The sequence below is a fragment of the Ixodes scapularis genome, unplaced genomic scaffold (assembly GCF_016920785.2).
Source record: "Ixodes scapularis isolate PalLabHiFi unplaced genomic scaffold, ASM1692078v2 PGA_scaffold2__306_contigs__length_199485367, whole genome shotgun sequence".
NCBI lineage: Eukaryota > Metazoa > Arthropoda > Arachnida > Ixodida > Ixodidae > Ixodes > Ixodes scapularis.
This window is the reverse complement of record NW_024609857.1, coordinates 84842950-84866820: the sequence shown is the minus strand read 5'-3', so window position 1 is coordinate 84866820 and position 23871 is coordinate 84842950. Positions and strand designations below refer to the sequence as shown.

General features: G+C 45.1%; 2 protein-coding genes across 3 annotated transcripts in view; one reads left to right on the top strand and one right to left on the bottom strand.

The window, feature by feature from the left end:
• Positions 1-23871, bottom strand: part of LOC8026620 (mitogen-activated protein kinase kinase kinase 15) — a 468648-nt gene that overhangs the window by 440462 nt on the left and 4315 nt on the right. The window lies entirely within an intron of this gene.
• Positions 1-23871, top strand: part of LOC8024919 (homogentisate 1,2-dioxygenase) — a 38716-nt gene that overhangs the window by 10997 nt on the left and 3848 nt on the right. The window contains exons 6-13 of the mRNA XM_029966939.4: positions 196-287; positions 423-457; positions 2640-2719; positions 7623-7722; positions 13969-14090; positions 16353-16457; positions 17734-17860; positions 20682-20734. Coding sequence (XP_029822799.3) covers positions 196-287; positions 423-457; positions 2640-2719; positions 7623-7722; positions 13969-14090; positions 16353-16457; positions 17734-17860; positions 20682-20734 — 714 coding nt within the window. The remainder of the gene's footprint in view (positions 1-195; positions 288-422; positions 458-2639; positions 2720-7622; positions 7723-13968; positions 14091-16352; positions 16458-17733; positions 17861-20681; positions 20735-23871) is intronic.

Here is a 23871-nt window from a genome sequence, read left to right as displayed (position 1 = left end):
TAAGTATTATTTCATTATTCTATTTATCGTGACGATTGTTTCTGTCTGTATGACGAACTTACGCAGACGGTACTAGGTACCTTTCACGGCTTTGTTTTTTAGCGAATTTCTTCGAATTAATATTAAACGTCTCGTATATGAGATCAGCAAAACAAGAAAGCTGATGCCAGTTGACATCTTCGTGTCGACCTTCAGGGACTGAACACCATCTGCGGCGCTGGAGACCCGAAAACACGTCACGGAATGGCCGTTCACATCTACTGCTGCAACATGTCCATGAAGGACAAGTAAGTCGGGGATTCCTTTGGGAATCCGGCCTTCCTTACGTTCCAGTTGTGAATCTTTGTAAAAATAACGGCATCAGTTGTCCTTACAAGGCTGTTTTTTTTTTTTTTTTTTTTTGTGTGTGTGTGCGTCTGCAGGGCCATGTACAACTCTGACGGAGACTTTCTGATCGGTAAGTTGTAAGGTTCCGTGTTTTCTATAAATACCGATAAACCTCGAAAAACAACCGCCGACCCGGTTTCAGCAAAATCGAGAAAAACCGATAAACCCCAAATTGAGGCTGTCCTTCGAACAAGAAAAATCCGAGCCTCGCCAAGAGAAAACTTTATCGACATCTTTGTCGTGCGTTAAACCCGAACACATCCCATTGAGCTGTCTGCGAGGCTGCTTCTTTCTCTGAGAAGCCCGCCCGTTGTCTCGTGTTCTTTTCTTATCAATTTACCGAACTTTTTTTTTTTTTAGGTATTTGGTTTGCGCGCATTTTTTGGGGGCATTGACGAATCCCATGCCTGCGCCCTTCTGTTTTCAACATCAATCGAGATAAACGTACGCCAGCTTATTTTATGTAGCACGAAAGATTGGCACATAGAAACACCAAAACCAAGAAAAAACGCTCTCGAATTTGATTTAAGATAAATTCCGAAGACAGGAAACCGCGGCTGCAAATAACCCGAGTACGGCAGAGTGGAGCTTCAATTGCCCCGCCTCCCGTGCAAGCTTCTTACCTTCGACGACGCTTCAACGTCCCGCGCACCTCGAGGGCGCGCGCAGTCAAAGCACGGCGGAAGGCATAGAGCGCGCGCTGGAGGTTGGGCGTTCGGAAAACACGCCCTGCCGTTCTCGTTCTTTCAGCGACTATGCGCCAAAAAGTGAGGGAGAGGAGGAGACGGGAGCGCCGGGGACGTCAGAACGCCGAGCTCTGATTGGAGGGATTAGTGGGTAGACCTAAAGCTAGCTGCCTTTGTATCCACTGCACTCGTCGAACGCGTTAGAACGAAGAAAGAATGCGTTTGGCTTTGGTTTTCGAACGCGTTCCACGAGTGCAGTGGATACAAAGGAGCGCAAGTTCGTCTACTCCTTTTGCAAGCGTTGTGGTGACGTCAGAACGCCGAGCTCTGATTGGCTCTGAATGAAAGATAGCGGGTAGACCTCGAGACAGCTTGCCTTGACGTCTACCCACTATTTTCCTTTTTTCAATCAGCCAATAAGAGCCCGGCGTACTGACGTCACCAGAGCCCTTGCAAAAGAAGCAGACGAACTCACGCTCCGCATAGCTTCCGATCTACCCACTAGTCTTTCCAATAGGAGCTCTGCGTTCTGCAATCCTCGGACTCTTTCGTCTCCTCTCTCTCACTTTCTCGGTGCATAGCTGACCCACTTCCTTACGGTTGGACAAATATAAATCGCTAAATGATTTCTTTTTTTTTTTCTTTTTTTTTTTTGGAGCGCAGCTTTTATGGCTCGTTTACACTTGCGAAATACGCACTCGCCGCCGACTGGATTCGCTCGCCGAAAAAAGATCGGACCGTTCACATCTGTTGCCGTCTGCGGAGTGCGCGGCGCAAGCGTCTCGCAGTTTCCCGAACACACAAGAGTTGACGAGAGCTCCGAAACCTCCTCCTTGCCCGCGCGCGTCTCGTCGCCATCGTCGCCAGCTCGTCAGCGGGGATTTGACGTCAGCAAGCCCCACTTGTCCCGTGCGTTCTGGTTGACTTCCGGCGCGAGAAAACTTTTTTCCGGCGATCGAAATTGGTCCCAGAGCGATCTTGCTCTCCGCCATAAATTCTGCCTGCTTTCGTCGCCGGGCGTCGGAATTCTCGCGGGTCCGGCCGCCGGTTCCTAAGTGTGAACGAGGCATGAGGCGCCCGTTTCCGGTTTGAGCGACGTCGCCGTGGCCGTCGCCGTCGGCATAACCGCGCGTTGCATTATGGGAAACCTCCCATGATGCAACGCTCGGGTCTCACTCGTGAGACCCGCGCGTTGCGGGTCTCACGTGTGACGTCACGAGAATCACGAGTGACGTCACGAGGGTCCCGCGCGTTGCATTATGGGAAACGTCCCACGATGCAACGCGCGGGACTTTCGTGACCCGCGTGTTGCATCATGGGACGTTTTCCATAATGACGTCACACGTAACGTCACGAGAATCACGAGCGACGTCACGCGGAGGGGGAGGATGAGGGGAAGAGAATGAGAGGAGAAGGAAGGAGGAGGAGAGAAGGAGGGAGGAGGAGAGGGTACGAACGAGGAGGAGGGGCATACCCTCCTCTCTGTACCCTCCCCTCCTCCTCCTCAATAGCTGCGCTCTAAATCGGCATTAAAGGGAGTTGTAAACGTCTTTTTCTTTTTTTCAGTGCCACAGCAAGGTGGCTTGTCCATCCTGACTGAGTTTGGCAGACTCCGTGTGGAGCCCAACGAGATCTGCGTGATCCAGGTAGGTCCGAGGGGGGGGGGGGGGGGGGGGGGGGGGCACGCATGGACGTTGCTCGCTTCGGCACTGGGGGCGAAACATATAGTCCGTTTCACTTGAAGTTCGACCGCAGCCGACGCTATCGGTCCACTGGAGCCAATCAGTCAGCTCGTTCTTTTTGCGGGCTTGCTATCACTGCTTAAACCAATCACGCGCAAAACAAAGAAAAAAAAGCCTTAGTTGGTAAAACTCGCAAAGGTGATGAGCACTGTGACGAAGATGAGACGGAGTATTGCTTCCCGAGTTTGTTTCACAGCATCATGTTTTGGCTGCCGAGTGCTGTAGCAATAAACTAGAATAAAAAAAGAAAGGCTTTGCAGCCTATACTTTGTTTTGTTTTACGTCAGAACGCAACAAACTTGTCTCGATTGTATGTTAGCCTTGAAGTTGGTACGCCTCAACCGGTGACCTGTCTCTCAGCTGTGGACGAGAAATATAGCCGGTGCAATACAACCAGTGCAGGGTCTTCAACGTGCATTACGGAGTAGTGATTACACGAACTAACAGACGTCATCACAACGCCTGCAAAAGAGGCAGACGAACTTGCGCTCCGCACTGGACTAGTCTTTGAGAAGAACCTCTGATACCTAAAACAGATTTTTTTTTCCCCCTTCGTTGTTCCCACGAAGTAATAAAATATGACGCCAAAAGACATCGTTTAGTCGAGTGTTGTTTGCTGCGTGCGAAGTCGAACATATTTGCAGAGATAAACGAACACATGCAATGGAAACCACAAAAACCAGCATGGAGGACAAGCGCTTAAGGTTACTTTAAAGAAGCACTGAAGTGAGCTTTCTGATGGCATTTTATGGCGCAAACTCAACCTACGCGTCCTAAACATACTGGGAAAAAACAAAATTACTGTCACGTGTCGCCTTTTTTCACTATTGAAACGCGACCATGCATCGTGACACGGCCCCGTTTTCTGAGATTAGGGAGTTTTCGTCGACAGCGTTTTCCCCTCCGCTAAGCCCTACGTAACGAAGAAGCCGCTACTGCGCCTGCACGCCGATGGCCTTCACTGTAGAGTTCCTGGTATAGTAGCGGGTTGCGGAGAGCATTACGGGACGGCGAAAACCATCTACGAAAACTCCCTATTAGGAAGCGTGTCGCGATGTTCGCTCGCGTTTTTATTGGGGAAAAAGGTCACGTATGATCGTAAACTCGGGCTTTCTGAGATGCATAGGGAACGTAGGTGAAAGTTGTGTCACGCATTTTTGCCGGCTCGAGTCTCGTAAAAATTAAGATGAATGAAATCTGCTATTTTTTATTAGGGAAGATATGCCTCCGACGGCTTGGTACTCCTCAAATATGCCGAGTTCTGATGAAAGCCCCGAGTGGCTAGTTCTCAACAAACTGAATTTGTGCGGAAAAGAAACAACGGTATTCTGAGTCGATAGCATTTTTTCGTGATTGCTCAGTCATTGGGAATCGTTTATGCGAAAATCTAAGAACGTATAAATGATTTCAATGTTCTGAACTTTAAACAAGCTTACGAACACTAGTCTGATGCAAGTGTTCTCGCGCGGTGTAGGCCACTGAGCAAGAATTGTCTCTTTGTTGCGTTGCGTAACCTCGAGGTTAGAAGAGGACTACTTCTTTAAATCTTTTCTCGGTAAGCTTGTCGTGGAGACTTCGATGTTCACGCAAAGCTGCCTCTGTGCCTCGAAGGCGGCCTTGCACCAGGTGGCGGGTTTGAATCCCGGCGGAGGTGCCTGCAATATGACGGAGGCTTATTGTGTAGATGGGACTGTGGGTCCGAGATTTCGGTTGCACGCCTCAGGTGGTCGAAATTAATTCTCAGCCCTCCGCTGCGCCGTGTCAGATGCCCTCCATTGGTTTATTTATTTATTTATTTATTTATTTATTTCCTACGTACATCACCCATGGGGAATTTTGCCGGGAGTTTGGTAAAACAAAGAAATATTGTTTTTTCACACATACAAAAAACACAGTAAACCAAAACACAAATATTTCGCAACAGTATAAAATACAAACAAGAATATTGAGAAGAAAAACTGTGTTTCGAAGCACAAATACTTTAATAAAGTGTAGAATGCACACAGATATTGCATAAAATTAATGTTTTAAAGAAAATTATGCATTTAATAAAAAGGTATCATTGAATCGGAAGTTTCTGTGACGACATACTCTCGGAGACAAATCCACTCATTAATCGATCTTAAAGAGAGGAAGTTTTTGAATAATTCCGTCCAGAATTTAAACTATTTCATTTTCAGTGGATGATTCACCCTTGTTGAAATGTTATCAAGGGTATGAAGATATTCGTCTTTGCTAATGCGCGTAAAGTTTAGGAAAATATTTCTAAAAAGTTTTATTCTGAGATATTTCCTCCGCGCAGCCAGCAGCTTCCAACCTAGCTGATATCTTTTTCTTTTTAATTGGTCATATTTAATATAGAACATAGCCTCCTCTATACTGACAAAGCCTGGCAGCTCGTCACGAGACGCGGCCGCCGAAAGTGAGAAGGTAGAGCGGCAGACAAGAGTCATGTAACGGGCGCCCCGCTGCGGCGAGACGCCGAAACACACTTGTCCCGAACGATGGAATGTCCGCTCGTGCTTCTCGCGTTCCTCGGGCTACCGCTTCTTTTCTCGTCGGGTTTGAAAATCATGTTTTGAGTCCTCGCCGCTGCAAAAGCTGTGCGCTGAATACCAGACAACCCGAGAAATGCTCCGTGGTACCAAATCCTCGCGCTCCAAATCTGCGACCGGGCACACTCTATGGCCCCGTCATCGAACTGCCATGCTTTGTGACTGTGAGTATAGAGGAGGCTATGTCTGGAGTTATAATTATTTGTAACAAATCTCACTACTCTATTTTGTACACGTTCAACTTTTGAAGATAAATTTAAAAAAAAATAGATCCCACATTGGACACACATACTCCAAGATTGGCCTAACGTTAGTTTTATATAACAATTCCTTGATGTTCTCTGGAGCTATTTTAAAATTACGTTCGATAAAATTTAGAGCATGGTTCGCTTTGATTATTATTGCGTCCACTTGCTTTGATCAAGAAAGAGTGCCGTTAAAATAAACCCCCAGATACTTGGCTTCCGTAACCCCTGTTAAGACAACGCGATTTAGTTTATATGTAGATAAGAAAGGGTCGCGCTTTTTGGTAAATCGAATATAATAGCATTCGTTAATATTTATAGGAATTTTCTACGCATTACACCATGACAATCTTCTATCAAGGTCAGTTTGAAGTAGAAAATAATCATTATCGTTGTTGACCTCACGATAATTGACACAATTATCCGCGCATAAAGGGATGCCGACGTTACATTTTCGGTTGAAATCATTAACATAAGCCAAAAAGAGAAGGGGCCCGAGTACAGACCCTCGGGGGACGCTTGACGTCAGCGCCGCACACGGGGATTTTACAGCATTTAAAGCTACACATTAAATGCGATAAAATAAGTTTTTCTTCTTTGTTTTTAACGTGAACGCAGTCGCGGGTGTTAACACCAGAGTGACAATAGTCAAATGCGGCTCTCGCATGGACTGGACACGACCACTGCGTGAACGCTCGACTTGTGCTCGGTTACAGTCAATGCCTTGGCGGCCATTCAAATTGAGGGTGGAGTTTAAAATCGCCGTGATGACGAAAATAGGCACACTGTAAGCGCTTTCTCAGCGCTTATCCCCCCATATGCGAGAAATGCTGAACCACTCGACTATGGAGGCATGCACGACATCTGATATTCAACTGAGGAGACCTATACGGCGCATGGCCAGAACGCGTTTCATAGCCCCACGGGGCGAAAATCGCAGGGCAGATTAAGCGATTATTGGAATGATCTGTATATACTTCATTTCACTTCAAGTCAGGGCACAATCAAAGGCTAGAAGACACGCAAGCACACACGCACAGACTACAACTGCAACATCGCATCGCGTTTTTCTATGTTTGGTTAGATTAGACGGCAATGACATACCCACGGGAAAAAAGAAAACGATAATCAGAGTAACTTTGTACTTTCAGCACTATTTGAATGGTTTTATCGACTCGGCGTCGACTGCGCTCCAAGTTGTAGGGTGAAACGAAGTATAGAAATGTTAGCGGCAGTGCTATACTGCGTTTCAGCTCAAGTCCAGACGCAGACGACGCGTAGTGTCACGTGACATATCAAGCAGCAGCGTCAAAGGCGCCAGTCACTAGGCCTTTTTCTGTTTCTGATTGACTGAGCAATGATAGGACACGTACAGAAGCACGACAAACACAACGATTTGGCGCTTTTTCACGCTGACTGATCGATACCATCAGCTCGTAGCGTCGACAGCGTCAGTACTTTAGGTGAAACAAGGTGTAGTTCCCTGCGAATTTCCAACGCCAGCGAGTGGCTGGGATGAACATTGGTCGCATTTAACCGGCAACAAATCACGTGGCCACTTGTTTTGCCTGCGAGTTATGGAGAGAGAGGAAAGCGTATTTAATGGAACAGAGAACTGAACTCGAGGACCAAAGCAGGTAACACAAGAGCGACGAAAACGTACGGACGCCAGCACCGGTTGCTATGATGGTGCCGCGCTACGCCCGTTTTATCACCTCGTTTCAATAAAGACGAGGTGGCTGCTTTTTTTTTTTTTTTTCGTTTTTCGTTCATCGTGTAGTGCGCGGAAAGAAAATCTGTTACGTGCAAAACAGATTATTCCAAACAATATTTACTAACCATTAAAAAAATCGTTTTAAACCACAAACGAGGCTAGTACCTCATGTGACGTCCATGCCATTTGTTCGAGGCTGTTGACGCTGAGTAATTTCTTGACGCCTCGGTTGTTATTTTATTTATGATCAGACTCAGGCTGCGTGACTAAATATACTTTTTTTCTTATTGCAGCAAGGCATGCGCTTTCAAGTGTACGTCTCCGGGCCGAGCCGGGGATACGTGCTAGAAGTGTACGACAACCATTTTGTTCTACCGAACTTGGGACCCATTGGTGAGTTTACGAGCACCACGCCTTTACCTGTCCAGTGATAAGCACGAATGGTGAACACAGCGAGGGCTTCGTGTTTGTGTCAGATCGTCTAGTTTCTAGCCGGGCTATTCAAACTAAAACGAGAACCTGGCTCGCAAATCGACTCATGGTGGAAAATATACGAGCACCTTGGAAAACATTTTTAGAAAAATATGAGACGTTTTCAATTCTCTGTAATGCCGAATTAGAGCGCAGCCCTTGAGGAGGAGGAACGGGGGGGGGGGGGGGGTACACACCTCCTCCCTCTCCGTACCCTCCCCTCCTCCTTACCTGCTGCCCTCCTATTTAGCGGCAAAATTTTCGCTAAATTTCCTGCTAAATTTAGCGGGGACTATTCCCACTATATTAAGCGGGAAAATTTAGCGACAATTTTCTTGCTAAATTTAGCGGGGAAACTGAATCGGTGTTGAGGTCACGTGACGTAAATTTCCCGCTAAATTTTGCGGGGAAACTTAACCCTCAAAATTTAGCGGGAGATTTCCCCGCTAAATTTAGCGGGAAAATTTTCCATCACGCGTGGCGCGTGGTTACGCCGACGCCGCTCGACCCGGAAACGGGGGCCTAAAAGCTGCAGCGCTCTAAAAGTAACATATTAAGACATCGGTCACGTTTGGTGTCTTCCTTCTGTTCTGTCCGTTACCGGGAACGGCGTCGCCAATATGATGCCGTTTAGTAAATTTAAGGTTTGTTCGTGCTAGAACTTAGTAAAGATTGCCTGGCACACATATTCTGCGCAATACAAGAACAAACACAAGTGTATTTGGCTTATTTAAAGAGACCATGAAATTATTTTTTAACTTCTTAGTCCTTAACTCTCCTCTTTAGCTCAAAAGCGAAATGAGAAATCACGCGGTCATGAATTGCTTAGGTACCGGTACGATGACTCCAAGCTTCCAACGTGCTTTTTAAGCATACCGTAGAACTTATCATTCGCAAGCGATGATAAGTGCTGTCACGGCACTTATAGGCCACGAACACGGATTCAAACATTCGTCAACGGATTGATTGTTGACGAGCGCGTAAGTCCATGTCATGCAGTGCTCGTGTCGAACGCGGCTCCCTCGCTTGGCTGGGAGAACTTTCGTTTCCGGTAGAAACGCATACTTTACGTCACGGCCACTTGATTTCACATGTCGGTGGCCGAGTCCGGTTGAGTTAAAGAGAAAAACAAATGTAAATATTCACGTCTTCTTTTTTTTTTTTTTAGCGAAATTGGAGGCAATAAAACGAAAAAGGATTCCTGCTTTGGTTTGGATGAACATTCAAGATGAATTGTGGTCCTCATTTGGGAAAAGCTGAAAAATAATTTCATGGTCCTTTTAGTATTCACTAATCACGCTGTCCGTATCGTGAGTGAAAATAATAGAGAGTTTTAGTGAGTCGTTTTGAGGCGAACGGTTCGTCTCCGAACGATTCGCTGATGCAACTGCGCATACGCGCACAAATTGCCCGGGAACTTGAGAACGGTTCGACTGAATCGCCACAATTTCCGGCACCTGACTAGCGTGAATGAGGAAGACTCAAAGCCTTTTAACTAGCCGCATGCAGGAGGACGAGCTAGGACGAACGGTGCAACGCACACCTCAAGGCGGCCCAATAAAGAAGCTGGTATCGTTTCGGAGCGAAAGGTTCGTCCACGAATGATTCGTCGACGCATCTGCGTATGCCGTCCTGAAAAAGCTTCGCATCCATTTGATCTCCTCCGACCGGTAGGGCATCGGAGTCGCGATTATGAGGCCGAGATTCCAGTCTGTGTATTTAAATAAAGGCGAGGAACTGGTAAATTATCACTTTGAAGGTCATTAGTTAGTTTTTGCTTCTAGGTGATGTTGTTGTTGTTGTTGTGGCTTTTGTTATACAATAAATTACTGAAGGCAGTCATTATAGAAACTAAAACTAAAATTATGTGTTTGCCTTCAAAAGCTCCGAAAAAACAAAAACGTCCATCACCGCCCAACATGCAATTTGAGAACAACATGCCAATGCTTGGAAGTGAGTATGATAACATATATACTTGCCAGCTCGACGGTGTTCTTTGCGTACGCCGTCGTGCTGTCTTTTAAGTGGACATCTTGGTTAAATAAACGAGTGCAACGGAACGTGTGGTGACTGAACCTATGCCGTGTCTGCGGGGACATCGATACTCAGTCCTTTCGAAGTTTGTAAGCTGGCCATGTCATATTTCCGCGTGCATGACCAAGAAGGAACGCTTCTCCGTACATACACAAGATTCTTGTTTACTCTTACCTCGAGTGTGAAAGATAAGAAGGCCAGAATGACCTTCCCGAGTCAGCTCGCTGCCGAGCATTCTAGGTCGAATATTCGAGATACCGAGTGCGGTAGATCAGGAGCCGAGAGCGGCCTTGCCGACCCCTCAGACTCTCACAACCACGAGGCACACTCCCTCGCAGTCTCGCTCCAGCCAGCTGTTACCTTGACACCGCGACGCTCGCTGCTGCTGTATCGGCGCTCATTCTTTCTTTTGTTTCTGGCACAACTTCGTCGATTAAACCTTTATTTTCAGTTTACGCTCGTCGAGCCTTTTCCATTTGCGATAACATATCGAGCCAACGCCCCCGCATATGTGGGGGCGCCGATGAAGCGCTTGGCAATAAATCTTTATATTCCAGACTAAACCACAGCTGCCTTATTATATCACATTGAGATGTGGCTTGCACAGCTCGCCCAAAGTGCTCCACCCACCACGTTGAAAGGCCTTAAGTCGTCTCCGTTGATGGTAGTCAGGTGCCGCGAATCATAACAGTTAGCTATGCTGGGCCCTTCCCAAGCTCCTTCGGGGACAAACCGGTCGCCTCAAAACTACTCATTAAACTTCGATTTCCTTATAGTTGCGAACCATCCAAGCGCAAATGCGCAGTGACGTTGGCGAATCGTTCGAGGACGAACTGTTCGCGGAAAAATGACAAAGCTCGTTACTTTCTTTTTTTTAATTTCTGTGGCAGAAATATACGAGCCCCTTTCAGTTATCGCGAAAAATGTTTATGCAGGATCAGTTTTACTCAGACTTGGAAGTAATTTGTTAGAACTAACGGGATTACTTGTAATAAATTACTTTTCTTGTAATTTAATCATTAATCCGTCACTTTTTTTTAAAGAAAGTGTAATTTGTAGTGTAATCGCATTACTTTTTGAGTGACGAGTTACCGAAAATTCTTGTCACAATTCTTCCATCCTGTCAAAGAGATACAGTGGAAGAAGGGCGATGCATTGGCCTTCACGCTTTTGGCACGGTAACACAAGACGGGAGTTCACTAGCGAAGACAGCGCTGGCGAGGGAAAGGAAAGAAAATCACAGAATGCACCACAGGCCAGCTAGAGCCCGTTTCTGGAATCGTTCGTATTGTCAGCCAGCATGGGAGGATTGGACTGTTTATATAGAGGCAACAGTCTTTGACTTCATAGAAAACGAACGGACCGTTTCGAATGCACAGAAGAGCAGAAAACAAATGGCCCACCAAACCATCGCGTGAGGTTCGTGAGGAGTAGGGCCGTGGATACCCTGACCTGGGTGCATATATCCGCTCCCTAACGCCCCCCCTCCCCCCCCCCCCCCCCCCCCCCACCAATCCGCCCTCTCTCTCCTCCTCCTACCCTCTTTATCCCTCTGCACCTTATCCGCAAAAAACCAATCAGCGGTTTTTTTTTTTTAATTTGTCACATTAAACCGTCTTCTTCTTGTCGATGTTTCTGCCTACACACGCGCACCCCGCAAACACTGAAAAAGTTCTAATGAGACCTTGCCCCTGCTCATCCTTGACAGCACTGTGCAAGCTAAATGCTAACTGGACCAACCAGATATGTGGCTTATGTCACTTGATTTCGCACAAGCGGATGCGGAAGGGGGAAATATGAGGGCTGCGATGGGCAGCAGTTCATTGGAACAGAAAAAATGTAGCACCAACTTTGCTGAGCAGGCACTAAGCTAGCCGGGAGCACAACAAAAATGGCTCGGGTCTTCGAAGCTCTACCCATAATCTTAGAAACGAGAATGCTGGGGTCCTCGTCAACGGATTGTGTTTGCGGGAACTTAGGCCGACATCCTAGGCCAAGGGTTTCAAACTCGTTTGAGTGCGGGGGCCAGGTAGCCCACCCCCAAAATATTAAATGTAAAGTGCCAACATAGGGCGGGGGTGTGTGTGTGTGTGTGTGTGGGGGGGGGGGGGGGGGGGGGAGGGGTCCGAACCAGATGCCATAGTTTTAGCATTAAGCGTTGTGTTATTCAAAAGCTATAAGGGATTTACTGAAATTTTCAATGAGGAAATAGAGCCCATTTTCACCCATTTTCAGTAATTGGCGCCATAGAGCTCCGCGTATTCGAGAGCTCTGTCGGTTGTCCTTTTCCCATTGAAAATTTTAGTAGATCCCTTCTAACTTTCGAATAACACAACGTTTAGTTCTGAAACTTTGGCATCTGGTTCGTACCTCTAGCGTTACATTTGGGCGGAGAATGAGCGTTCGGCAATGCATACTGTACTTGTGCAGTAAAAAAAAAAAAACATTTTTTACACCCTGTTTACTAGGACAAAAAAAAATTCTGCAATGGTGTTCCGCGTTACAAAACAGCTGAGTCGTTCAGTCACACCCAGAGATTTCCTAAAGGAGGGATCTCGTGCTATCTGCTTTTTGTAAAATAGCCACTTGGCCAGTGTCGTCTATAGCTCTGATATATTCGTACAAATAATTCGGGCTTGTACCTAGCGGGATTACAAGTTTTAAAGTACTATCATCTAGCCTACACGCTGGAAGCCTACAACACAACTAGAAATCAAGCACACTATCGTTACTATGTCACTCAATTCAGTCGGGAAGTATCCGATTTCAATATGTCTCGAAATAAATTCTTTTCGTGCGGTATTGTTGGCTTTCCTGACGATTTTTATAGCAAAATACAAGAAAACACTTTTGTCTCGGCGGTATGTAAGACCAAATAATCCACGATCTGAAAGAAAACAGATTAGTGTCAGATATGTTAAAACGTCATAAGAGCAGAGCTACGTTTCCACTGGAAATGAATGAACGACAAGAGGCCATTATATATCGCGCATGCAGCGCACTGGAGGCATAGAAACAGAAGCTCGCAGACATGGGACACTTGCGGGCCGTGTGTTTGAGACTCCTGTTTTACGAAAAAAAAAAAGAACAGGCCAATGTTTTTGAGAATAAACAGTGGCTGACTGGGACACGAGTTGGGATAGCGTGAGGCGGCTGTAACGCGTGAGAGACATGGAAGCCCACTGTCATTGACAATTTCTTTTTTAATAATTTCTAAACGGCAGAATTAGTTTAGCTGAAAGATTGCGCAGTAATATTACGTGTAAAGAAATATTTACTGTGTGTTCTGATAAGTTTGGTGATCAAGAAAGAAGATCAAGTGCGTCATTCGGTCGAATAACAACCTTCGTCAAAGAGGTGTTTTTGAAATGTACCCAAACGCAAGTACCGCATCTCGGCCTCAAACGGCCAGTCAGTCCTAGTGGGTAAACCAGCCCCTATCTAGGCAATATGCAGCAACCATAAAAAAAAAAAAACAAAGAAAAACATCTTCAGGGGAATCATCGTGTTTTGAAGTTTGCCGATGCCAAACTCGAATTAATTCGAATGGTATGCGTGCCTCCACCGTACAAATGTAATCGTCGCATGTTCATGGAATTTAGTTCTGTCTATCCCGGTTGAACAGCGCAAAACTCGTGTAGTTTGAACACCTCGAGTACTCTAAAATTTTAGATTCGTCCTCCTAAAATTATTGATCTTAAATCATGGTTAAATAGTACTGAATGTGTTTTATTTGTGTTTTACTTCTGTTTTATTTTTTATGTGACCCTAAATGTCTCCCCTCAAACACTCAGTATATGTATATTGCACGTGTTGTGTGTGCTTCTTTGGAGCAATGTAAAAGTAATCGAGTAAAGTAACGAAGTAATTAATCAATGGCTTTTGTGGGGAGTAACTTGCAACAGTAATCAATTACTTTTGAGGCCAAGCAATTTTAATTTTAATTTTTTTTTTTTTTTTTTTTTAGATTAACGGGCGCAAGTCTGGTTCTAGTTTCTACCGTCTGCGGGGCAGAAATCATAGCGGGGCCGACGCGCAGCATTGGGAGTGGGCTTCCCTTGCATAAGACGGAGCTTGCAGCAAAGCCCCCTTTAGGTGCTTGGCTCGAGTTCTGACGGTGCACCGTTGTCGCAGGTGCCAACGGACTGGCCAACCCGAGGGACTTCAAGACGCCGACGGCCTGGTTCGAGGACCGGGAAGTGAGCAACTTCGCCATCGTCAACAAGTACCAGGGCTTCTTTTTCAAGGCCACCCAGGTAAGAAGCTTTGGATGCAGCATAAAAAGCATGCCATGGACGTATTTTAACTCAGGCGTGTCCGAGGGACAGTGACGTATAAGAAATACGACTTCTGAATATGTTGCATGGGAGCGATATTTACACAATAAATTTATAGTTACAATCTATGTTCTTTTACCAATTGGCGTTTAGTATTAGTGTTTAATTTGAATGACACAACTCTCCGCAAGTCATTCATTGTTTTTTTTTGTTTTTTTTTTTTCTAAAGAGGTGTAGAGATAAAATAAAACCTGGAAATGGTACTGAGGAAAACTATGGTACACCTTATATTTTGATTAGTCTTATTGTACATAAGGAAATTTTTAACGCCGTAAAATATATCTTCATCTAGTTTTGCTCGGAGCCTGAAAAGAGAATGGTGCGCACAAAACAAAAAGAGCTAGCGCTAGGAAATATTTGGCAGGCGAAAATCGCATGCTTGGTGCCCGAGCACCGATCGCGTGTTTGCGTCAAAGCCCGTCATTTCGATGGAAGCATTTTCATAGTTTTTCCGTTTACGGGAGTGATTCATAATCCGATTGCTCTTGAATGATGTAAAATAAACGGATTTTTTTTTTAAAGTGTAGAATATCTTAATACGCCATGTTTTGTTAATAAACGTCTGGCTATTCAATAGGGTATTCTAGGGTTCTAGGTCGATAATATGCTCAACGAGTTGTGATATTAATCTTGTCCTGAGTTCACTGGAATTTTTTATGTTTTTTTTTTTTAACCAAGTGGAATTAGTATTATGTTTTCTCTGTAAACGTCTAGATAATTTCGACCTTAAAAATAAAGAACACAGCTATAGCCGAACAGTCTAGTACGATATGTGACTGCAGATCATTTAGCTTCTGCTCGGAGCAAAAATGTATGTTGCTAACAAAGAATACCACAAGGCTTCTCAACTTAGTTTTGTACCTTGCCAAATAGCCCTCAAATTCTTTTTTCTATGGCTCTATACGGCGACGGAAAATGGCGCCGGTTTTTATCAGCGGGCACACTGCAAATTAGTGCAACCCGATCTTTTGTCACAGCAGCTAATCAAATATATGCTACGTTAGTTCTCGTTTTCTTACCTTACCGAACACGGAACGAGCGATTCCGTGCTGTCAAAAACCTTTCAGAACAGCCTCGTTGGACGACGACTCATTGGCAAACCGACTTTCTTTTCCGGTGGTTCATCTACATTCTGCCGGAGAGGCGTTAGCAAAAGCTTTTTCGTCCTCAAGAGAGGCCTAAACCCATTACGAAATGGGAATCGTGGTCTCGAAATACGTGACTTTCACTGACGTCATATCGGCTGCTATTTCGGTGCAGACTTGTGCGGTACTCATTACAAGTAATTAAATTTCATGTAATCGATTACTTTTTGGAGTAATTTTGTAATCATTTGAATACTTTTATCAGGAAATAATCAGAAGAGTAATATTGTTACTTTTGGACATCCTAAAACTGCTTGCAACTGTTAACTATCCTCCGACCCCTTTTAATGACAAGTTTCCAACAAAGGCATTCTCGAACCAAGTTTCCAACAGGAGGGCGGTCTATCGAAATATTGGCGGATTAAAAGATGAGTGGTCTATAATTCGGTGATTGTAATCCGAAGAATGTATCGTACAAAAGGCCCGTTTTCAAACTGGCGGAAAAATTTGCGTTTTGGTAGTCTGAAGTAATCGGAAGTAACGGTCATTATTTCAAGTGATGGCCCATTCATTTTCTTCCCAGCGGGGAGGTAATCTGTTTGAATACGTGTCGACCAAAAGTAATTATAATTGTAATCGAGTACTCTTTTTCGAGTAACGTGTACAAGACTGTGTGCTGGCCTAGCTTCTGAGCGCGTATACCTACTGCAGCCTGCATTTCGCACCACAGAATTTGTGGTTTTCCGAAGAACCGAGTAGAAATAACGACCAGGATTTGGGTGACGACGTCACGTGCGAGCCATGTATTGTTCACACATGTACCTTACAAGGCGAGTTATCTGGGCACCACCTTTTTGAATGCGCATCTTTAACGTTCGTACTAAGACCTTTTCCCAGAAACTAAACTAACTGTATCTATTCAGTAAATTATTTAAACCAACAATGCCCAAAATATATTTTAAAAAAAATATCTCGGGATAAACCATGTAGGTTCGCCGATACCAGCATGCTGGGTTAAGGTGCTGCGTGGCATGGCTCACAAAAGAAAATATGTTCATTGTTTTTGAACGAACCGCGACCGTGTTTGTTGTCGCAGGACCATTCTCCCTTTGACGTGGTGGCCTGGCATGGAAACTACGCGCCCTACAAATATGACCTGGACAACTTCATGACCATCAACACGGTTTCCTTCGATCACTGTGTACGTATCCACTTTTTACTTTTTTCTTATATGTTCATTTCAAAAGGATTTATTATCTAAATATAAATTGCAGCTCTAGTTTATAAAAGAAACTATCGACACTGCTTCAAACATCTCTCCAGGTAAAAAGTTCCGGAGGTTCAATGTGCAACTAAGCGAACAACAAACTTTTGTATTTTCAAATCTAAGTAAAGTATTTACGTCGCATCGCATTCTTTTTCAACATGTTGCAATCTTTTCTCTTCGTCAAAAAAACTGCGCTTCAAAATGTACCTTCCAGACCGACATTTTCGTTGTTCCTTCGTTGTACTCTTTGGCCCCACCTTGGGTTCCATTGTGGTCGGTTTGCCTTGCTGCATACCCGATCCGAAGGAATAACACGGAGCCAACGGTTTCAAAAACAACAATCTACATTTATTTGGACATGGACAAGACGATTAACATTGTTACCAGCGGCGCCCGAGTCCAGGCAGCGACTCCCTGTGCGCCGCCTCTGATCCGCCTTATCAAGGCGGCGCACGCGAGTCGCTGCCCGGACTCAGGCGCCGCTGGTATAATCATCTCTTCACCTTGTAACCTTGTAACCTTCATTTTTAACGTAACTCCATATATTAAATACAAAAAAGGGATCAGTGGTCCAGTGGGTTAACGCATCGCAGCTCCGAGCACGTGGAGTGAAAGCTCGCGCTGCAGAACCCAGAGATCCTTGGTTTAATCACCACCCCTGCTCATATCGACATAGATGAGCATCTTACCGGCGTGCGTTCGTGTATCACTATTACGTGATGCACGTTAAACAGGGGTTTCCCCAGGAATCGAAATTGGGGGGTCTAAATTTTTATTAGGGGTGGGGGGGGGGGGGGGGGGGGGGGGCATTGAGAATAGAGGAATCGTTGCGAACTAAGGGGGGTGCCTTCAGAAAAACAAGGGGGAGTGTACACCCCCCCCCCCCCTAGGGGGTGCGTAGCGAAATCACTGACGTTAAAGACCCCAGTTTGGCAGTGATACTGCACTGGCTAAATTTCTCATCTACAGATGAGAAACCAGTCGCTCATTGGGACTGACTAATTTCCGGCTCTCCAAACATAAGCACAACACAATTACTAGTTTTGACGTTGTATATTCGTTAGTGTGCGTCTTTAAATGCCAGTAAGGATGCGCCGAATGCCTTCGAAGTACTAAGTGTACGGGTGGGCGCTTTTCTGATGCAATGCAGCTACGCGAATGTTTTATTTAGTTTTAATGGGGCCTTTTCTGTACACGCATGGTGGTTCAGGACCCTTCAATCTTCACCGTGTTGACCTGTCTGTCAATGAAACCTGGAACGGCGATCGCCGACTTCGTCATCTTCCCACCACGTTGGGCAGTGGCAGAGCGTACCTTCAGGCCTCCTTACTACCACAGTAAGAAATGCTCAATGTTTTCTACACGGGTATATGGCATGAACATGATTTTGTATTATAAAGAACTGAGTGAATGCTGAGCGTGCTGCAGCACTAAATGCTAACCTGACCAAAGCTATTCTTGCTTCGGAATATAATTATAAGTGCTATTAAACTGCGAGGGTGCCGAGTTTATAATGTGACCTATAGGCTATCGAAAGATAATTGTTTTATACAATTATAATAAATCAGCAAGCACGGCTTTCTTCTTTAGACGAACGCATTGGTGGAGTGTAATATTTAAGAATGAGACATAGAAAGAGAGAACCTGGACGGCACACTTTTTATATTCTGTTCGTCTTTGCCCTTCTATGTTTAATTATTATTTTTTTTACACAATTTAACTTTAAGATCTTCTTGAGGTGACCGGAGGAATTAAAAACAAAATCTGCGTACTGAGCAAACTTTGCTTCCCGAGAAATCACCATAGAGGTAGCTTAAAACGAAGTATTCTATATTTCCTTAAATAAGAGTTCTTGCGTACTTGTATAATAAAGAGTGTTTTTTGGTTTGATATTTTTAATATTCATTCTAGACGGGAATTTCAAATTCCTTCACATCGATGGCCTTTAAAAAATCGGCGAATCAGATCGCGATGACGACTGTGCGTGTGCCCCTCGGCAGGACGTGGTTCGCCAATTTTTATAAATTTGGCACGAGAGCCTTCGAAATTCCTGTTAAACAGGTGCGGCGTATAACATTCTTGAGAGACTACGAGCCAATATAAATAATGGGCCGCTTTTTAGGTAGTTTTCACCGTGAACGCTCTCGAAGAGGAGCCTTCCGAAATATTTTATGTTTGACATTTTTTTAGAGCTGATACATATTCCGTAGCCTATTTCTTCGATACACCTATTGCCGAATTGCCCAAGCATCGAGGAGAAGGCTGGAAATACAGGTCTACGCGCCACACGCGATCGCCTTCCCTGTATAAAAGATTCAAAGTAAATAACCAAACTAAAACGGCATCTCGCACGCGCGTTCGTCAACGCCTTTTTTATTTATTTACATTAATTTTTTTTTATACGGGAAAGGCGAGCACGTGTGGAGCGTAGACCTACATTCCGAGCATTCACGTTGCGCCTTGGGTACAATGGGTATATAGTGATGCAATGATGCCTATTTCCATAAACAATTAGATTGCTGCTAACGTGACACAAAATTAATAGGATCAAGCCAGGGCATCCGTTGCATAAAAGATTACATTTTTGTGCGAAGCGCTACATTATACTGTCGAAAACACCCCAAATTAATGTTTCCCTGCCGCGTCGTGTGTTTGCTGAAAAAATTCAAGTCAAATCGAAACCAGAAAACCAGCGTGAAGGAACGCGACTTTAGTCACTTCCGGAGTTTGGCGAGTTTTTTTTTTTTTTTTTTGCTCAGCGCGATTAATAAGTTGTTTTTTGTTTTGTTTTTACCATTTTATTTCTACTATTGGATCGCTAGAAACATTGAGTTTTATAAATTGCATTATTTCTTGTAATAGAGATGCGTTTCAGAAATAAGTTCAAAATCGCCATCACACATGGCTGACGAAAAGAGAGTGAGAGCGAAAGTGACAGAACAATCCGTGCTTAAAGTAAAATTGTAATTGCGTGTATGTTTATACAGACGAGAGTTCTTCGGCCTCAATGGGCGTTTGGTGTCTCGGCTGTAGATGAAAAATTTTGCCAGTGCAGTAGCACCAGACTGTCGAACCGAAATTGTTGTCGATTCGGTTCGGGTTAGGGTTCACGGGTTAGGTTCAGTTCCGCTTAAGTTCCGGAAAGTCAAAATAACGGTTCAAACCGGTTCGAACTGGTTTGATCCAGTCTAAACTGATCATATATTTTCCGCGTTGTTTCGGCTATAGGAACTAACCCGCCGTGAAAGAGTAACTATACTGTATAGTTCTTTATCGTTCGTACAATCTACTTTTATTTTCAGGTACCACAAAATAACAAACTGCGATATTTAATTGCGACTAAACGGTACAAGGAATTCTAGATTAACATAAAAAAAACGTCGTGTTTATACGACTCAACATCCATTTGTTTACCTCAGTCACATATATCTCGCTTGAATCGAAAGGTTGTCACGAAGTGCGGTAGGTCGCCTAAAATACCCGCGATTAGTACAACTTTGCGTCGCAGTCGCAGGGCGGGCGGGCGACGGGGGCGGCTGCCTTTCCCCTCAAACAAAGTCGACTCCTCCCCGAGCTTTCCCCCTTCTCGGGGGGCAATTTGACATGGGGGGACCCCGCGGTACACACGAAAAAATGGGAGAATAGTATCCTTACAAATTTTCCGCACCCCCCCCCCCCCCCAAAAAAGAAACAACAAAAAAAAAAACACAACCAAAAACAAAAACAAAAAACAAAAAAAACGGAGTTCTGGATCCGCCCCTGCGTCCGCCGGTGACCTCCGCGGGAAGGGAAAAGTAGGGATTTTTCATTATTACCAGTAGAGAGTCGCCTCCTGGAACCGTCGCGGCCGGTGTAACTTGAAAATGTAAGAGCTTCACGGAAAGATTTTATTTTTACAAAATATTTTGACAAAGGCAGCTAGCTTTAGGCCTACCCACTAATCGTTCGAACCACGCAGAGTTCGGCGTTCTGAAGTCCTTGCGCACTCTCGTCTCCTCCTCTTCCTCAGTTTGTCGGCGAATATAAACGCATAAATACCTTATCAGAGACTCTTTAATTAAGGAGCTCGTTCGAAATCAGGTTACATTTGTGGGCGGGAGCGTAAACAAATATGGCTGTTAGACACGTATATGTCGGCTTTGTTTCTTCTTTCCACAGGAAACTGCATGAGTGAGTTCATGGGTCTCATCACCGGTAAATACGAGGCCAAGGTAAGTCGACGCTTTCAACAATATGTACGCCTACTGAACACATCTGTGCAAGTTACCGCGAGCAGACCCACCTCTCGAAGGAGCTCACTGCGATGACACGCAGTTCTTTTGGCTTCTCGAGGCTATGGCCCATAGGAAGCGTAACGGGCGGCAGTTTAGGGCCGAAGTCCTTGAACGGAAACCGCACGGTTATTCCTAGATAATCCACGAACCCTATACATCCGACTCGCTCCGGCACAAAGGATCAGACGCATCTTCCAAAAACTCGAGTTGGGAATCGGAACGAAATTTGAACACGGGGAAATTTTTTTATATTGTTGAACGATTTTTGGATGTATCTATTTCTGTCCGATTTCCGCCTTTCAGCCTTAAAGTGAGAGTGATGCGGACAAAGGCTTGGGGGCCTCACTTGTTCCCCCACTAAGTCGGAGTTACTAGTCGTGGCAAAACACGCTCGCGGACAAACCGATCTTCCCCTCAACATCACACTAGATGACCAGCCTGTCCCGCTTAAATCGGCCATATGGGTGTTCGGCTTCACGTTGCAATCCAACACTAATGCAACACAAACCCTTACCAACTCACCACCCAGTCCAACCAAATCATGCACATGATACGCCGCGTCTCTAACCGCCGAAATGGCCTTAAAGAAGCAGGTGCCTTACGCCTTGTCCAGGCCTTGATTCATACACGCCTACTCTACCACCTACCGTACCACAACCTCACCCAGACCGAACACAGACGTATGTCTACCCTACTACGGAAAGCGCAGAAACTGGCGCTCGGTTTCCCCGTTCGCACAGCCACCGTTTGCCTAGAGCGGCGTGATTAACACCCTGAAGGAACTTATAGAAGCGCATGGAGGCTGCCCAGTTGACGCGCTTGCGCTCGACGGCTCAAGGGCAGAGTCTCCTTGCCACCCTTGGTTTCCCACACTGTCCTGCTTCCCTTACCTCTGCGGGTCTCTCCCCCGCTGCTCGCGCCAAGCTCGCTGTCGCGACTCCACTCATTTTCCAAAATGGCGGTTTTATTGAGGGTCGGAGATCCGTGCCGCTGTTGAGCCTGTCTAGCGTGCTGGCTTCACTGAGCGACACAAATTATTTCTGGTAATACGAGGAAGCTAGCGTGTTATGACCGTCGGTCATCTTTTTACTCTGAAAACAAGAACGGTATTTAGCCTAATATTTGCGCAAGGATGCGCGTTTTAATTCTGGAGCGAAACCGAAACTAACCTCTATTTTGGATTTAATTTCTCGATAGAGGTTTTAATTTCGGATTCTTTCATAACTCAAGATGTGTCTCACATCGTAATTATTTAGTTCGAGAAGTTGTTCGCGGACACTTTATTATATGACATACATATTCGATCCAGGCTGATGTTTGTAGTTCTTGAAAAAATCAGTGCTGATAGTTGTGCATTCTCGCTGCCTTTTCTTGCTCAGACAATTGTCATGGGAAGGAGTTTGAGTTTTTGGTGTTTTGGGTGTTTAGATGATTAATCGGTTTAACATTGTTCCCAGCACAAGAATAAGAGAATAATTTTAATTTTTACAAAATGTCCACAAAACGTATAAATTAATAAACGCTGTTCTCACTGCAACAACCCAAAGACGGAATCTGAGTCAAACAGCTCAAGTGTGTGTGCGTTTTTATCGCAACGCGTGACGCATAGGACTTCATATTACATCCAGTGTTTGACTGTTTGTCTATCTTGATAACTATGTCAGAGTTTTTCCCCCATATGCTAAAAGAAAACAAAATTAACCTTTCTGGAAAGACTATTATGGTTAAATGGCATATTTTCGTGATCTTGGCGTCAATTGGGGGCATACATTACCGCGATTTGTGTTAGTAATAATAATATTAAAATTCAGATATTTTAATACGTAATTTTTCAAGCTCGAATATAATTCGTTGCTTATAATCCAATTTTAAATGCGCGAACAAATATGACAATCAAAAGTGTGCTACTTAATTATCATCACTGGTGCGAATTGCAGCATTTTTAACTACCAAATAATAAAATAAAAATAGTCTAAAATATATGAGAACATTCTAGCTAATGTGAGAAATCCATGCAAAATTACATTAATTGTGGGTAAAGTATAATTTGCTATCAAAGTCACGATTTTTGACATCCGGCAAAACGTTTGAATTCGCCGCCAATATCCTTCCCACCAGACCAAATCCCCAAAAGTAAAAAAATAAATAAGATTTTTTTTTATTATATAATATTTTTATAACATATAGGTACTTCCATTCTTACGCTTTCCGTCGTTCTGCCAATCTCAGCCTTTCCAGTTCGAAGGAACGCCTACCTGCTTGCACGTCAGCTCACTGCAGCACGTTTCGTTAGCGTTAGAAGACGGTGAAAAAGTAGTGAGTTTTAGTATTTCGTATACGAGCGAATGCAAACACGATGTATTTGCGCTAGCTTTGCGTGTTCCACACTGCGCGTGCGCGGAGCCCAAAATTGCGGTCTTGGATGGCGCATGGCGATGAGGCGCACGCACAACGTAGGGCACGCAACTCTAACACTAACGCACAGCGGCTTCGTTTGCTTCTATGCGCAATACTAAAACTCTCCAGTAAGGTACAATCCATACCGGCTGCATTCCTACGTTGGGACAGTGAAGAGTGTTGTGTGCATTCGGAAATGACATTTTGCGAGCCATGATCGCGAGCAGTTCCGCCGTGCCCGCTGAGCAGGAGAACCGGGGGACCCTCACTAGAGCGCTTCCCGCTTCCGCCGCGGGAGGGCGAGTGTCGAGCTGGAGACGCGAATTCCCCGCCATATGCATCCACCCGTCACTCGGCCGGCGTGACCATCGCTCGCGCCACCTCCGACGCGCGTATACTGAAGGCTGCGATACCGTTCGTGCCCTCTTTACGGACGCCAGTCCGCAGGATGCACGCGTGGGGATCACAGTCGTCGTGAACAGTGATCTCAGGCTGGTCCACGCTGCCACGGAACGTGGCCTCACTGACGTGTCCCTCCTGGAGGAGTGTGCGGTTGCCAGGGCAATCCTTTCCACCTCCACTCTCTCCTCTTCCACGCCCACTCACATTCTGACTGACTCCCAGGCGGCCTGTCGCCACTTCCTTTGCAACATCCTACATCCGTTCACTGCGTCCCT